General features: G+C 53.1%; 1 protein-coding gene across 8 annotated transcripts in view; it reads left to right on the forward strand.

Annotated features, from left to right (window-relative positions):
- Clmn (calmin) overlaps nt 1-17,069 on the forward strand; it is a 95,986-nt gene that overhangs the window by 47,063 nt on the left and 31,854 nt on the right. For all 8 annotated transcript variants that reach the window (XM_046440534.2, XM_046440535.2, XM_058577820.1 and 5 more), the window contains 3 exons: nt 10,402-10,463; nt 14,002-14,097; nt 16,248-16,331. In XM_046440534.2, the coding sequence (XP_046296490.1) occupies nt 10,402-10,463; nt 14,002-14,097; nt 16,248-16,331 (242 nt within the window). The remainder of the gene's footprint in view (nt 1-10,401; nt 10,464-14,001; nt 14,098-16,247; nt 16,332-17,069) is intronic.

Here is a 17,069-nt window from a genome sequence, read left to right on the forward strand (position 1 = left end):
GAGGAGAACGTGACACGTCTCGCTTTTCCCGTCACAGTTCACAGTCTTCACCTCTCCTGCTCGGGAGGAATTTAAATCCACACTGGTATCGCTCTCTGTTGGCAGGAAGTGTGGTAAGTGGGAATTCCTTCCAGGATTTGCTTTCCCCTTTCACTCGGACTAAATTCAACCACCTTGCTTCTCGCTGTCTGTCCCCATGTGGATCCTTTCTCTGCCTGTCCCAGCCGTGGTCCTCCAGGGCCTGCTCTCCTGGACATAGTGCCTGATGGCAGACTCATCCCAGTGGGACATGCACAGCTTTAGGACTGAGCATCATGCTGGAGTCCCCTTGGTCCTGGGCACTCAGGGACAGCTGGTCTCCCTGACGCTGGCGAGCCTCGTGACTGGCTGCCCTCTGTGCACACCAAGCACTGGTGTTTGAAGGCTGTGTGTGTTTTATTAAAGACAGATGTGCTTCAAATGCAAATCAAGGTCATGTGTGAGGCTGTGTGTGTTTAATCTCCTTTTTAAAAATAGCTGAATGCAGGAGGTCAAGCTGATTCTCCTTGTTGGCTTGTCACGCTGCTGGGTTAGCTGTTCACGTGGGACAGCCCACCAGGTCTGCCTTGGTTCTGCAGTTGAGCTCTCCCAGCCTGAGACGGGCGCTAGAGGAAGGGCCTGCACCAGGTGTGTGCTTTCGGGGACTCAAGCAGCCCGGCATGGCACGTGACCTGCTCCACTTGACCAGCCTAGACTTCTCTCAGCTGGACCACCATCACTGGGGCACACCTTCCCCACTCTGAGACTCAACGTCCCCATCCACCCAAGAAGTGCCATCCCTGTCCGTCCAGGCTGTTGTGAGGGTTAATAGGCCTTATAAATGCCTCCCTCTCTCCCCTCCTCCTCTCCCTGGGCCTTAGTTCTGTCTCAGGACAGGCGGCTGCCGGGTTGGGCAGCTGCTGCCACAGCAACCCACAGTGACTGTAGCTGAATTCAATGCAAATTTAGTTCTCACTCAACAGTCCAACAGTGACATTCCTCTGCCAGGTCACCCTTGTCCATAGGAGACTCGGGATTCTAGACTCCTTCCCTCTGTGGTTCTGCCCTCCTCTGGATCCTTGGGGTCACCTCCAGGTAGGGGTCCCAGGATGGAGGATTGCGTGGGAGCTTTGTATGGGGCCCCATCTGTAGTAACATGCCTTGAGCTCACCTTCGTTCCGCTGGCCAGGGCTCAGTCATGCAACCCCACCCACCTGCCCAGGAGTCTGGAATGTAGTACAGCTCTTCACCCAAGAAGAAAAGGAAACAAAGTCTGGTAGATATGGGAGACTCTGCCACAGGAAGTGTGGCTGCCCAGCCTCCCATCTGTGTGGATCTAGTAGCGACATCTCCTCCCATTTAGGAAAGTCTTTCTGTATTTCTAAAGCAGGATTATATAAAGATATTGTAGTTTGTTTTACACAGAGAGGGGATTTTACTTCGAATGGGTGTAATTCAAATGAAGTGAAACCGAGTTTTTAAATGATAGGACCTACTGTGACCTTAAACCTACTGATCATAAATATACCTGACGGGGGACAGGATAGTCCATATGTCCCAGACTTTCATATCAACTCTCCCTTTTTGAGAGGCATTTTGGAACTAGTACTCTACAGAGTATGGCTTGGGAAACATTGCTTTAGAAGTTACTCGAGTTAGTATTCAGAAGCCAGAGGCAAGAAGACATTGACATAGGAAAAAAAAATCACCAAAAATTGTAATCACCAAAATTTGTGTCTCTTAACAGAAAATTCAGTCCCCCCAGGGATCATGGTATCAGAAGCCCAGAAGGTGAACCTTCTTAGGATGTGAAAGGGAATGTTCTTCCTTCCCTCCCCTCTTCTTCCCTCCCCCATCCATCCTTTCCAAACCTGGCAAACCAAGCCCATGAGGACAAGGCCCATGTCTTGTTATTTATGGTTGAGTGTAGTCATCAATGTCTGCTGACTAGGTGCGTGTGCAGATGGTTGTGAAGTGCCACTTACATCCTGGACTCTGTCCTACCTGGATGCACTGGGGCAGTCTGCCTAGTAGATTGGGCCTGTGGCCCTGGCCTGCCCATCTGGGCAAATGTTAAAATCCCTATTCCTCAGCTTAGGTTTTTATGGCAGGCTGGCGTCATCTGTCGTAAATCAAGGAGAGCTGAGGTTTAGCACTGAGGTTAGACAGAATCACTCTCAGGAAAAACTAGAGCAAGTTTATTTTTTTATTTTAGTTACAGGCACCAGCCCTATATATATAGCTTAAAACTTAATTTGGTGTGTAATTGGGGCTAGCTCTTTGGAGCCCTGGGTTATGTGTTTTGGAGCAGCCGAGAAGCAGGGCCCTAGTGGGGCAGGACATGGTATGTTAATTGGTGGCCTCTGGGACCTGTGAGAGAATTGGATCTAAGTCCCCAGTTAGAATGAGCCTTGGCGGTTTTATTTGCGTCTCCGTGGGCACATACTGGGTGGAGGGCACGGGTTTGCACCAGCTCGAGCAGATTACTCCCTCCTCACCTTCTGCACCAGGGACAGCAGAGAGAAGGTGGCAGAGGAGCCAGAGAGTGGGTGCGAGGATCCCTGCCAGGCTGGCCTGCCGCCCCCAACCCTGATCTGTAGCAGTCACATGCTGCTCGGCCTGTGGTCCCAAGGAGGGGTTTGCATTTTATTACCAAAGTCTCCATAAAAGGGACTTGGGTCAGAGCAAACATTCAGGGAGGAAAAACAAAGGAAATTAAATGCAAAATCACTGCTGGAGAAAACCACATGGAGGCCTTGACTTTAATACCACCAGAGCCGACGGGGGAAGTGGCCCCCAGGAGTCGGAACCAGAGGAGCTTGGCCTGGTACTCCTGCAGCCTGGCCCCTCTCCTGTTTAAAAAGAAATTGCCATTTAATTTGTTTCTGAGTTTTATTTCTCGAGTGAACCAGCATGGGGCCATGTAATGAGGTTGTGTTTCTGGGAGGTGTTGAAAGATGGAGGGAGGGGCCAAACCACCGTGGGCCCAGCCGGCTGCACAAGGGGCAGAGCGCGGGTGCCCTTCGAGTCAGCAGGGAGCGCAGAGGGCAGGTGGGGCCATGCCAGGGCTGGCTTCTCCTGCACTGTCCCCAGGCCACCTCACTGTGGACCTATGGCTGGAACCTAGGAGGATACTCGCTATCGGGGGGTGCTGAACTAGGGAAAGAGGGGAGGAAATTGGGCCAGGAAGGAGGATGAGTTTCCAGACAGCGGAAGAAGCCAGCTCAGACCGAGAATGGGAAGGTGCACGTGGGGGTCTAGGAGTGTGCTAATACAGCCGTCCCTTAGTATGGGGGGCGTTGGTTCCAGGACCCCCTGGGTGTTCAAGCCCCTGATCTAAAGCAGGGTAGTATTACACAGAACCTACACATCCTCCTGGCTCCTCTGGCATCTCTAGATTACTTTGAACATCCAGAGCAGTGTAAATGGCTGTTAGCTGTGTTGTTTAGACAAGAAAGCACACAATTGGTACAGATGCAGTCTTCTTTCTGAATAGTTTTGATCTGTGATTGGATCCTGGATGCAGGGCACACAGATAGGGGGCAGGCTGGAGATGAGCTTACGTGAGAGATATCTGGACCAGGAAGTGTCAGAGGAACCATCAGTGCCTGTCACCAGCAGAGGCTGTAGCTGTCCCTGTGCTTCTGTGTGACAGGAGCAGGTATGTGCCAGGGTCTCACCCCTGCCCAAAGCATAAGTGGAAGCCTCCTGCCATCTGCCGTCCCCACCCTTCCAGACAGCCAGGGTGCAAGGGGCTTTTCACCTTCAAATGACCTTCCCATCCAGTAGCCACTTGCTGTCTGCCAGATGACCGTGCTGTCCTAGTCCTGGGTGGGTGATCCCCCAACACACTCACACGTGGGGTCCAGGTGGGCTCCGCCCTCCCTGCTGCCCCAAGTTCTGACCCAGCTTTGAGGAACCAGCTGGCTTCCCACCTCCCTGGCTGCCAGGTGAACCTGTGGAAAGAAGCCGGCTCCACCAGGAACGCTAAAGGAAGGCCGCTTGTCGCGCCTGCAGACCCGTCTTGAGATGCCGTAAGCTATAGTAAAGGGCGAGTCTGTTTCCTGACAGCTTTCAGCAGCCCCCGAGGGAAGCACTGTCTCTATTTTATAGAAAAGACCATCAGCTTTAGGGGAGTTTAGTAATTTGTCCAAAGTTAATGGTAGAGCACTAGCTGTGTTTATGGAGCACTTTTGAGGTGCCCCCTGCTACAGTTTGGATATGAGGTGTCCCCTAAAAGCTCACACCAGAGGCAATGCAAGAAAGTCTAGGAGGGGAATGATTGGGTTACAAGAGTTTGACCTAACCAGCGTGTTGATCCTCTGATAGGAATTGACCGAGTGGGGACTGTGGGCAGGGGGGCGTGGTGGGAAAGGTGGTCGTGGGGGCGGCCTGTGGAGTTCGTGTTTTGACCATGGTGAGGGGAGCTCTCCCTCTGCTTCCTGGTGCCATGTCCTGAGCTGCTTCCCCAACACACCCTTCCGCCGTGAAGTTCGGCCTCACCTGGGGCCCAGAGCAGTGGAGCTGGCCATCTGTGTGCTGAGACCTCTAAAGCACCCAGTAACCTCTTCCTCATCTCCTATTGCCCTGTGCTTCATCCTTCCTCTCCCTGCCCCTTCCTCTGTCCCCTGCTGGTGCACCGTCCCCACCTGCCTGACCCACTGAAGAGTGACGGCCATCCCATGGTGCAGTAAAGGGAGCTCTAAGTTTCCCATTGTACAGGCGGAGAAACTGAGGCCCCGACAGCAGATCTGGCCTCGTCCAGGCCCTCGGAAGGGCTTGTTGGCAGAACCCTCTTCTCTGCACCCCTTCTCTGTGTTCTACGGGAGGGAGTCTGAGGTGAGAGATCACTCTGCCCTGTGCAGCCGTGGGTCCACAGGCTCCCTGGAGGCTTCCTCCCCCTGGGGTCTGCTGATGCTCTGAGCCAGACAGTTCTGTGCTGTCGGGGCACCCAGGCATTGTAGGGTGCTGAATGGCGTCCCGGCCTCTACCTGAAGGATGCCAGTGGTGCCCCTCATCGTGAGAATCAGGATGCTCTTCACATGCTGCCACATCTCCCGGGGAGCCAGCGCCGTTGTTGACAACCAGTGGCCAAGCACTGGACCTTGGGGGATTCCAAGCCGATCGTGGCATGGGGGAGGGGGAGGGAAGCCGCTAGGTTGGAGTACTTGCTGGTGGTGGGTTTGGGGCACTGAGACCACCAGGCTGACCGAGGAGCAGACTCCCCAAGGGATTATGAGACCACATCAGAAGGATGTCCCCCGGCCTGCAATCCCAGGGAAGTGTCAGCCTGGAGCCCAGGCAGTCTGAGTTCACACCCTGGTGTTCCACCGGGTGACCGCAGTACTTGAGCTCCTTATCTGTGAAATGGGGCAGTACTAGACCAGCTTTGTAGAAACGTAGGAGCTTTTGCACAGGAAGCCGTGGCCTCTGCTGGTGCCCCAGACCCTTGCTGTGAGCCTTCACAGCACTGGCTGATGGGGTGGGCTTGCTGATTTACAGCTTCCTCTTCTACCACAGAGGGAAGGTGGGCCTTTTGTCCTTCAGCGACTCTGCACCTTGCCCTGGAGCCTTTGCCCTGGTGGCAGCTTGAGGCAGTGGGGCACTGCCCTGGGGTCTGCACCAGCCCAGCCCTGCACCCCCAGCTGCGTACTGGGACTCTGGAGATAAGCAGAGTCGTAGCTCACCCCTTTCCCTCTCCTGCCTTCTGCCCCACAGCGTCTCTGAAGCTATAAAAATGTGGTCTCAACTCTCCCGACATTCTGATCTGCAGGCCGCCTAAGCCAAAACGCTTCCCAGCCAGGAATTTAGTGACCAAAGCCACTCCCCCTCCTGCAGAAAACAGATAGGAAATGACTCTTTTCTTGCTTGGTGCCCCAAAGCCATACCCTGTGTGATACCTCACTGAACAGTCTTAAGCATGAAATCTGGGAGCCCTGTCCTCGTCGATGGGCCTGGGTGGAGCCTGCGAACTTGGCTCAGACAGCCTGGGCCTCTTGCACCAGGCTGACATGCCCATTGGCACTGTCTGCTCTGCCCAAAGAGGACCAAGCCAGTGTGCTAATGGTCTCCTCCTGCCAACAAGTGGCTCCTGGGACTGCACCATCAACCGCCAAGCTGGTTAAGTGCTGCTTCTGCCCGGAGTGTGGGTGACCCTTAGGTGGAGCGCAGGAACTCATCCTAACTATCACTCCAGAAGCTGGGGATGCTGGTGCTCTGTGGGCCACATTTTGAGAAACTGAGTCGTTACATTGACATTGCACGAGTACTTTCATGTGTTAGCTGTGTGTGTTTTTCCTGGGCAGAATGAAATTTTAGGAGATTTTAGACCCTTCTCTCTAGGCTTTTGTGCATGTTTTTATAATGAGCCTGTAATCCATTGTAACCAGGTGAAGCCACCTAGCCTTTCCCCCCTGTGCAGGGAGGAGCAGGACAGCGTAAAGGAAATACCGTATAGGAAACTGGATCTAGGAAAAGAGGGCACAAGTGCGAATGAATCCACTTTATCTGCCAGAGGCAGTGCCCTTCTCTCTGAGGCTCCAACTCCTGAGCTGGTCACTGGACACCTGGAAAAGGGTGGAATGTCCCTCCTCCTGTTTTCAGATGATCTGTTCCTGGTGAAGCCAGAGCTAGAGAGTCACACCTGGGAATTTGGGCAGTGGCGTTGGGCCCCAAGGCTGGGCCTGCCCGCTCTCCAGCAGCCCGGCCAGCCAGGCAGAGCAGGGATGGCGACTTTACAGCACTGTTATTACTCTGTTGTTGCCCAGTAAACCCACACCGGGCCCCCCAAACCCTCGGTGAGAAAGCCAGGCCTTTCCCGAGAAATGGTTTCCTACACCTTTACAACGTGCTAGGAAAAAAGGGGCCGTTGGATTTATGGAAACTATATAAAGTTTATGGAGTCTTGGCAAGCCAGAGTAGAAGTGTCTGGAGGACGGGGGCGGGTAGTTTGAAACAGAGAAGGCCATGTGAGAGCCACAGGCCTGGGTGTCGAGACACCAGACAAAATCCCCAAGTCCGTGGCGCTGGGACGCTGGGGCGGGGGACTGGGAGAGCGCCTGGGGTGGGGGGAGGCTGCGAGGCTTTCTGGAGTGATCTCATGCAGTCTCCATAGCTTCCTGAGAGGCAGGCAGGGCTGTCCTTGTTCTGGAGAGGGAGAGGGAGAGGGAGGCAAAGGCATTTTGAAAGTCGTGAACTTGCCCAAGGTCGCTCTGTGTGAGCCTTGGGTTCTCGCCGTCTCTCTCCTGTGTATTGAGCCATGCGTCCCAGTTTCAGGTCCTGAAAATATGGTCTCCACACCCTATTTCAGCTTGAGACTCATCTGCTATTTATGATTCAGCTCCCATCCTCCGATGTCCTTTAGTCATCACCTGCCCCTCCTGGAGATCAGCATGGCTGTCAGAGTTGATCCATGCTCAGGTTTACCCACTGGTCTTGGCCAGAATAGAAGTGAAGCCACCAGAGGTGTCCTGAATCAGGGCAGGGTTTGCACACACCATCTCTGCCAGCCCCTCTGGGTCTCAGTTCTCCCGTGGAATCCTCTTAGGGCCCTGGGGGAGGACCCATGCGGTGTGAAGTCACCTCTTCCCATCCCCGTCACCCTCCACTTTTCTAATTCATTTCTCCCTGCAAAATGTGCCTTGTGACATCGATGTTTTCTCTCCTGCTTGACTGTGAATTCTTGGAGTGCAGATTCCATGGATGCTTAATTCTTCACTGTTGATTTTGCCCACGGAGCCTGGCATGGTTCCCAGCATGGAGTAGTCACTGCATAAATATCAGCTGGGAGAGAGGGTGGATGGAGAGATGGAGAGATAGGCAGGTGGGGAGTGGATGGATGGCTGCATGGATGGACGGACGGACCTCTGAGTGGATGGAGAGGGCATGTGTAGACCAGCAGACACCCACCGCCTCATTTACACCCTCGAGTGCAGTTAAAGTAGCAGCCTGACCTGGTTCTCACCAACTTCTACTAAATGCACCTCTGTTTCAGGGGTATACTTTGCTCTTTCTGAGCCCAGATGGAGAAACCAGTCTGCATGCTTGAATGTGTGTGTAAATACTTTACAGTCCCCATAAACTTGTTTAAAGACAGGTGGGGGGGGAGTATAAACTGGGGCAGCCTTTTGGGAGGGCAATTTGGAAGTAGCTATTAAATTTTTAAATGTGCCTACCACTAAGACCCCACAGTTCCACTTTTAGTTGTCGAGAGTAAGAAATGACATTTATACACAAAGGACCATGTACCAGGATGCTTATAGGAGGAAGCTCTTCGCTGTTGTGCTTGTGACAGTGAAAACTTAGAAGTAGCCCCATGTCCATCAAGTGGGGGACGGTAACTAAGATGCAGCACACCCTGACAGGCAAACACTGTGGCCATCAAAGAGAACGAGGCAGATCTGTATGTGCAGACTTGGAAAGATCTTGAATGAGGCTTGGGACCAGATACAGTCCAAGCTTCCAGCAGTCTCTGAGATTCTGTGACTCATCAGTCTCAGCAAACCGCGCCCCCTCTTCCCATTTCTGCCAGCTTCTTTCCTTCCTCCCCCCAGTCCCAGCCCTGAAGCCCGGCTTGCTGGAATTAGATCTTTCCTTCTCATGCCTAGAGCCAGCGACCTTCACTTCAGAAAAGGAGGAAAACGAGAGAAAAACAGTTATGTGCATAATTACTGTCTACTGGCTCTTCAATTAAGAAGATTGAAAGGCACAATATTAAAATTTGATTTATGGGCGTCGCTATCTACCTCATTATGAGGCCAAGAGGAAAAAGGCGCCGTAGTCGTTACAGAAAGCCGTGGCCTGTTTTCTCCTCCAGGAGATAAGTTGGCTCTCGTGCTCTTATTGCCAGAGAAGTGTGAGATGGTGTTAGGCATCTGTGATTTGTTCTTCCAATATGTTGAAATCCAGAGCTTAGTAATTGAGGCATCGTCTGGGCACTTCAGGGACACTTCCTGAGAGAGGTGGCAGCTTGGTGCTGAGAGGCAGCCACTGCAGGCCACTGCGCCAGGACCCTCCCTGGTAACACAAGCCGGGTCCCCAAGGGCCCTGAGATGGCCACAGCCATATAGCTGGGGCGGGAGCAGGAGCTCAGCACCCAGCGCCCCAGCTTGGCCGCCTACTATTTGCCCCTCAGTTTCCTCATCTGTAAAATAGAGAGGATGACCCTACTCATGGCGTGATCTTGGCCAAGCATGGCTTCTCCCTGTGCCCCGGGTGTCCCATCTGAAGGTCGTCCTGGTGCCTGCCTTGGGTCCCTAGTGAGGATTAACAATTTGATGCCTGTTCAGGGCCCGGCTCGGCGTCTGCCTCGCAGCACGGGCTCATTGCCTTGTGCTCATTGGCTCTTTTTCAAATCACTGTGGTTTCTGTCAGACTCCTTTGCTGTCATTGGCTCCGTTGGCAGGGCACCGGCTGTTTGGCCGACAGTCCTGAGAGCGACCCTGGCCTCTCTCCCACTGATGCCCTGGGCAAACTCTGGGCCCCTTTGAGCCCATTTGTTCATCTGTAGAACAGCAGTTTCCACTTGGCACAGGGGTTGTAAGGTTCAGATTCGTGTAAACAAACCGCTTGGAAGGATAGTGGTGGCAGTGGCCCTTCATGGTGAGAACTTTGCCAAGAAGCCCAGCTGGGCAGCATCCTTCCCGAGACAAAGGCACCCAGTCCTGGTTCGTGTCCTCTGTCGTGCAGAAGCAGGTGGCTGCAGCATTCTCCCTTCCTGGGTCTAAAAACAGTAGCTACCAAAAATGAGTGGCCATTATAGCAGGGACTGGGCTGCACATGGTATTGCAGGAGCCCAAGTGTCCTCACGGCACCCAGGGGGTGGGCTGCTTATCCTCAGTGTGCAGACTGGGCACAGGGGTGGGTGGCTGGCCCCATCACACAAAGCCTGGAGATGACAATGCTAAGCCTGGCCCACAGCTGTAAAATTCCCCTCAGCACTCTCTGGCACATTCCAGGCCTCGTCCTAATTCCTAATCATCGACCCCACCCCAGCCCACCTCCCCTGTAGGTACTCAGGCCTGTGTCTGCACCAGGCGACCCTGCAGCAGCACCACTGCGGGGGGCTTCGCTTGTATTTTCCCACCAGCGCTTCTGATCCTGCAGAGTCAAAGGTCCAGGTGCTCACGGCCCGTCGCGTAGAACATTTTGTCCTGTGTCTGAATTCGTGGGTTGCACATTTGCTCAGGGCTGGGGCTGGGGAAATGGGCTCAGGGTGCCACATAAGCCCTTGCCGACCCCCTTCTGGAAGTCTCTGTTCTGACCTGGGACACTCTTTCTGCAGACTGCATGGAATGTCCCCTGGGAAGGGGGAGGGCAGGATTCTGCAGGCCTCCCTGCCATTTGTCCCCTGCTCTCCCACTAATGGCAATTCTTTGTTTTCAGTTGAGAGGGAAAATGTGCAGAAGAGGACTTTTACTCGGTGGATAAATCTACATCTGGAAAAGGTGAGTGGGCACCGGGGGATTGTTAAGCCATAGATTCATCCATACCTGAGTTTAAGAAGAGCGACCGGCCCGGAGGAGACGACGGCTGTTCCCTGAAGTCGTTCAGTTTAAACATTCCCGAGGGCTTGGAGGGCTTCGTACTGCTGGTCCCACACTTGGTGTCAGGAGCACAGAGATAAGACACAGTTTGTCTTCCTGGGATCATCAGTGTAGCTGGGCTGGGAGGTTGGATCCACGAAGCAAATGGCAGGAGGCATTTGATATTGAAAACCCCGCACAATCCCACAGCCAAAAAGGCCTCACCCGTGCCTCAGACACTGAGGAGCATCCTGGCATCCACCGTGGGACACGTTAAGAGCCATCTGCAGGCATTGGGCTGCTTTGTGCAAGAGCCCTGCATGTGTCTTTCGTCAAAGCCAGACTAGTGACATGACATTCCCGTTGATGAGAGACATTGCCTGCCCCTATGATGTGCTTCACCCACACCAATCATGCTTAGTACAAGGCACCAGCAGGAGCTTCGTTAGTCCTCACAACAGCCTGGATTCCCTCTGTCCAGTTAGAAGGGGGAAACGGAGGCACCCAGACCTGGTGTCGCACGGCTTCTGCTGGGTATTGGGCTCAGTGGCCCTCCCTACCTCTCTTCCTTACGTCCTTTGGCCCTTCCCTTTTGAGTTGCATTTTTTCTGTGGGCTGCACCTGTACACACCAGACCAAAGCCAGCCCCAGATCAAAGGAGGGACTGCAGACCAGAGGGGGGGAGGGGAGACACTCATTTTTGGATGCGAGGCTCAGGGGGGCCAGCAGAGGCCCAAACCCTCCTTAAGGTGTCCTGCGCGGGCTGGAGCTGCAGGATGGGGCGTTGTTTTTCTCAGACAGCTGAGTTTATCAGGATTCATGATGCCGACTTCCCCTCTTCCAACTTCCTCTCTCTGGTGCTGAAGACCAGCCAGGGTCTCATTTCTGTTGGAAGCTGGTGACACTCCACTTTATGGGACCCAGTGTGTCTCCTTTCTCCTCTCTCCTTTTAAATGTGCTAGAGCAACGGCTCTCTGCGCTTAGCGGCGGAGGTCATCGAAAACAGAGAAAGCCCGTGTGGATCTTGGGAGTCGGAACTCTTGACTAAAATTCCGATTCATACAGTTCGCCTTTAGGCTAGAGTATCTCCCGAGCAGGCACATGACCACCTGACTTCTGCTCCCTGCTGCATACGGGCGACACAGGGCTGTGACCTAGCCCACGATCACCCTGAGCTCTGTGCAGAAAACGCTTCCTTACCATGCAGGAAGCATTAGGAATCATTTGCCACTGGCCTGGATTCTTGGTGCACCTTCAGTGCTGCTTCTGCAGTGAGGTGCCTGACGTGCGCCAAGGTGGCTGAGACTCCTGCTGCGGGACCAAGGAGAGCCAGGGAGGATTTCTGTCATTCTTTCTTTATAAAATTATTGGTAAATAAATACATACAGAAAAGGACAGAGCGTCGTCCAGGGCTGGCGACACCTCCTGCACTCCCTCGCCACCAGGAGTGAACCTGTGTCAGCAGCTATCATTCCAAGGATTCTCTCCTCTGCCAACTTCCTGCCCCTTTCTCGGGGCAGGTGGGTAGCAGCTGCCCTGTAGATAAATCCGATAGCACCTGAACCTGAAGCATAATAAACAGGGGCAAATTAACAGCCATGTTCCAACCCTGAGACTTTCAAGAGCGGCCTCTCATGGGCGGGAACCAGGAACTCCTTGGTGAATTGGGCTTAACTGCAATTTGAAGGCTGTCAGGAATATTTACTGAAGTCTCTGGCTTCTGGAAAAATTCCCTAATTTACCGAAGGAGTTAGATCATGCAGAAAGCCCTGGGGGTGCAGTGGACTCGGCCATACCGATCTCCTGAAGCGCGGGAACGTTCAGGCTGGGACTGTTTTCCCTGGAGCGGTTTCAACGCCTCCCCCTGCCACCCTGCAGGATGGACCCCAGCCAAGGCCCTGTTTGATGTCGTGGCGGAGGCACTTACAGGAACTGCCAGTGGAAATTATTCTTTAGATTGAACTCCAGAGTCAGTCCCGGCCCCGGTCAGGGCCGGTAACTGGAAATTTTGTTAGTCCATTCATCAGAGGGGTTTGGTTCGGGTGTCTCCTTTCTGCCTCGAGTTAGCAGGAATCACATTTCCGTAAGAGCCACAGTCACCCGAGGCTGTCGTATTTGGTGTGGAATGTGCCCAAGGAGCTGGGGGAGTTTGCAAAGAAAATAGTTTGCCTTTTGGTTCAAAGTTGCTGTTGCCCTCGAAGCAGAACCTTTTTCTGTGCACCTGTGGGTGGAATCGCCCTGTGTTTTGACTAACTGGGGGCACAGGGACTCGTATAAAAGGTAAAGAAACGCTGCTTTCCCCTAATAAAAAATAAAGCACAGTCCTTCCAAGGCTTGATGGAAAGAAAGAGGGCTTTCCCAGAGGAGAAGGGTGACTGGCCACAGTTCCACTGTGCCGCTAAGGTTTTTCCCACCTGGGGTCTCTGGCTGGCTAGGGCTGCCACGGCCCAGGGTCACTGCATCCCATTACTCATGCCTCCTGTGTAAAAGCTCAGCCTGCCCTTTGTCCCCAGGAGCAAAGAGAGCACCCAGGCTAACCACTCTCAACTGGCCAAAACCCCAGTCCCAAAAGGAATTCTCCTGGAGCCCCTGAAGAATGCAGGTTTTCTGACCCTGCTCCATGACATTAAGTCCCCACCATGGGGTAGATCTCTTAAAAATCAAAGGGAGCTCAGAAGAGGAAAGTGAACAGAGTGGTAGACACCAAGGGAGGGGGAAGTGCTGGGGAGGGATATTGGCCAAATTACATTGTTATATCATGTGCATGTTCTAATATGTAACAACTACAATGCACCAAGAAAAAAAATGTGTATATGGGGGGTAGTCCCCACCATGCCACATCAGAGGGGTTATTATTAAGTTCATTTAGTTGACAGACCCTCAGGTGGGTGCACATCTGGAGACAGGAGCGTCTGAAGGTTGGGGGACCCTGCCAATACCCAGCCTGAGGCTAGAGTGCAGCTAACCTCAGGCACCATCACAGTGCAGATCAGGGGTACGCTTGGGTCCCACTGTCATGGCTTGATGCAGGGAGCAGAATTTTACCAAAGGGATGTTTAACCAAACGCTGAATCTCTCACCCATCCTCTTTGAGCCTTGGTTTCCCCAAATCCAAAGGCTATCAGGACGTGCCATTTCTTTCTAACTGTAACTAGAAACATGGATGTGATCAACTCTTGGGGTCTGAGATCTCCGGCTTGGAGGATCCCCAAGGTCACTTGCTGAATTAGTCTCCTGTTGCTGAATCTCTTGCACAGCTCACCTGCCAGGTGGCTGTGCGAGTGCTGCCCAGGAGTCACCTCCAGGGGACGGGCCTCTTACTCCCTTGGATGGGCTTTCTGCCTAGAGACAGACCTGGATGTCTGGAAGTCTTCTCTCGAACTGAAACCTGCATCTCTGACATAGTTTTGTGGATTACGCAGGGCACTAATCAGCTGCTTTCTTTCCCCATGCTCCACAGTGTGACCCACCTCTAGAAGTTACAGACCTATTCGTTGATATACAAGATGGCAAAATCCTAATGGCTTTGTTAGAAGTCCTGTCTGGGCGAAACCTGGTACGTATGTTACAGAAGGATCCGGAGGAAATAAGACGCACAGGGAAGCAGTGCCGAAGGGTTCTGTCCAGTAGACAGGTGCTGGCCCTCGGTGGCTCTGACAAGCCCTGTGAGGAGGAAGGTTTATTTGGCTCGTGGTTTCAGGCCAAGGTCATTTGGCCCCGTTGCTTTGGGACTGAGATGAGGCAGAACTTCAGGGTGGGAGCACATGGCAGTGCAGACGCTCACCTAGGGCCACCAGGAGGCAGAGAGAGACAGAGAGAGAGGAAGAGGCTGAGGTCCCAGTGACCACACTTTTGCCCACTAGGCTCTGCCTGTAAAAGGTTCCAGCACCTTCCGGGAGCCTCACAGGCTTGCAACCAGGCCTTTAGCCTTTGGGGGGCATTTAAGCTCCAGAGCATGACCACAGGGGCAGATGGAGTGCACACGCGCCAGGAGGTGCGTAAGTCCTACAGTCAGACACACAGAAGGGCGACTCTCCTTATCAGTGAGTAAGTGGGATGTACCTGTAGCTAAGCCGTATCTTTTTTAAAAAGCCAATATATCTTAGTGAGTAAATAACTAAATGCCCAGTGTTTACCACACACCTGTGATGGCTAAAAATTGGAACTAGAAATTAAAGTGCAGCTAGCCAGTTATTAACCAGAATAACAGCTAAGAATCATAAAAATTGAAGGATGTTTACCAACCAAATTCTGTGATCTAACCTGAGGCTAGCGCTAGAACTGCTGGCTTCTAGAACATTCTTTTAAATAGCACTGACCTTGAAGGATGTCCACTGATGTGGGCATTCGTTCCTCTCCGTGGTCCGAGTGTCTGCTTCTCACAGAGTGGTTCTTTTTCTCCTCCGCCTGGAGTGGGTCTCTGGGCCTTGGCTCTGCTGCCATTTAGGCAGATAGTGCTTGTTGTGCAGTGTGTCCTGTGTACCTCAGGATGTTGAGTGACCGCTAAGTGCCACTAGGACCCTTTGGTACAGTGACCAAAAACATCCAGATATTGCCACATGTTCCCTGAGGGGGGATCTAGTCCAAAGCCCCAGTCGTGTGGAGGCTGAAAATGTTGCTCTAGACTCCAGTGTTTGAATTGGCCTTGGTGACTCGTCCTGCCTACAGGACGCGTAGTCCAGCCAGCAAGGACTTTTGCCGTCTGCTTATGGCTGTGTTCTCAGGTCAAGCATGGCTGGGCCCTCACCGACCTCTCCCACCTTTGCCTTCCCAATAGCAGAGGAGGAGATGCACGTCGCTCAGAGGGGACCGTGTGGGGACAGGCAAGGAATTCTAGTGAAGGGCGAACCCATTGCTGCAGAAATAGCATTTGGCTTTTTAGCAGGTCTCCAGGGAGCCAGCGGCACGGGCCCCAGAAGGCTGCGTGAGAAACTGTGCTCTGGCCCCTTGTTCTGCACTCCCAGTGACACAGGCTCCCCACTCGGGTATCAGAGCATGGGCAGCAGCCTCCGTGGTGGCCTTGGTGGGGTCTCCGTCCTCGTCCTCAGGAGCCAAGAGCAGGCCTCGGCCTCCCCATTAGCATGGCCTTGAAGTGGCACATGCTTCCCAGGAAGCACAGGAACCTCCAAAGGGGGCTGTACCCTGGGGGTGTTGTCAGAATCTTAGCTTCTGCAGGCCTCTCTCTCTCTCTCCACCTGAGATAAGGGCCCACAAAGCTCTTGGCCCAAACCAGAAACATCTGCTGCCACCAGGGAGGGCTCGGGCTGGATGATTTAGCAGCTGCGTGGTAATGCAGGACAGCTCATTGTCCCCACTAGAGTGTCCCTGCAGCAAAGAGAGCATGTTTTTGCCGGTCTCTGGAGGAGAGGGGATTCCAACAAGCCAGGAGCTGGCTTGAAGAGAGAAATTGGACAGATTTGTCCCTTGGAGACTTACTTGGGTCCCTCACATTCGCCACCTCCAGTGAGTTAAGTCCCAGGTTCCTCACAAGGCTGACTGTTGAGGGTCCCTGACATTCCATTTGCACACCCCAAGATGCACGTATGTGTGGGTTTGGATGCAGTCCAGGTGCAGTCCTAACTTGCTCCAGAAATTCATGTGAAAAGGGTAAAGAAGAAGAGAAGCGTGCCACCCCATCCCCTGCCACCCTGGGGCCTCCCGAGGTGCCTGGGTGGGTTAACTGGTTCCTCTCCTTCTGTTTTACAGCTGCATGAATACAAATCTTCATCACATCGTATTTTTCGGCTGAACAACATAGCGAAAGCTCTTAAGTTTTTGGAAGATAGCAATGTAAGTGTTTGGAGCTCCTCTTGTGAATGGGAGCTTGTCCTGTGACCGGAAGGACTCGCGGGAAGTCCAGTGCTGGTCACGAAATGTGAACAGGGCATCCAGCTAGCATGGCCAAAGTAAACTGAGCTCCAGTGAATGGCAATCAGATCATCCATCCACGGGGGACGCTGCCTGACCCCGCCCACCCCATCCTGTGTCCACCAGCTTTGGAACTCGATGCTCAGCCAGCCTGGGAGAGGGCGGAGCTGCTGACTGGCTCTCAGATCTTTGGAATTTAGTTGACCTTTGCATTTCTAAGAGTGCAGCAGACGTACCAGAGGGTAAAACTTTCTCTTGGAACTTAGAATATGACAAAAACAAAGGAGGAGAGGGGGCGAAAGGTGCAGGGGGGACATCTTAGCATCCCCTCCTCTTTGATAGGACTTTCGAGGCTGAGTCCATCTTTTCTATGTTTGGATCCCTTGCAGATGAGTTAGGGTGGCCCAAGAGGGTTGAAATTCCAAAGCTCTAGTTTCATTAGATTTCAGCAATTAATCTAAGCTTAAAAAAAAAAAAGAAAAAAAAAGTCTTCAGCTAAAACTTTATCCTGACGTCTGGTTCATCTGGGTCCTCGGGTAAGTCACAGAGGCTGATGGTGGCTGATTTCAGCAGCAGGGAATTTGTTGAAAGGATGCCAAGTAGCTCATGGAATGAACGGAAAGCCTGGAGAACGGGGCATGGTGCCCAGGGATGCCAGGT

This window comes from Marmota monax, unplaced genomic scaffold (genome assembly GCF_021218885.2).
Source record: "Marmota monax isolate L192 unplaced genomic scaffold, Marmota_monax_Labrador192_F-V1.1 WCK01_AAM20220418_F8-fsc00017, whole genome shotgun sequence".
Lineage (NCBI taxonomy): Eukaryota > Metazoa > Chordata > Mammalia > Rodentia > Sciuridae > Marmota > Marmota monax.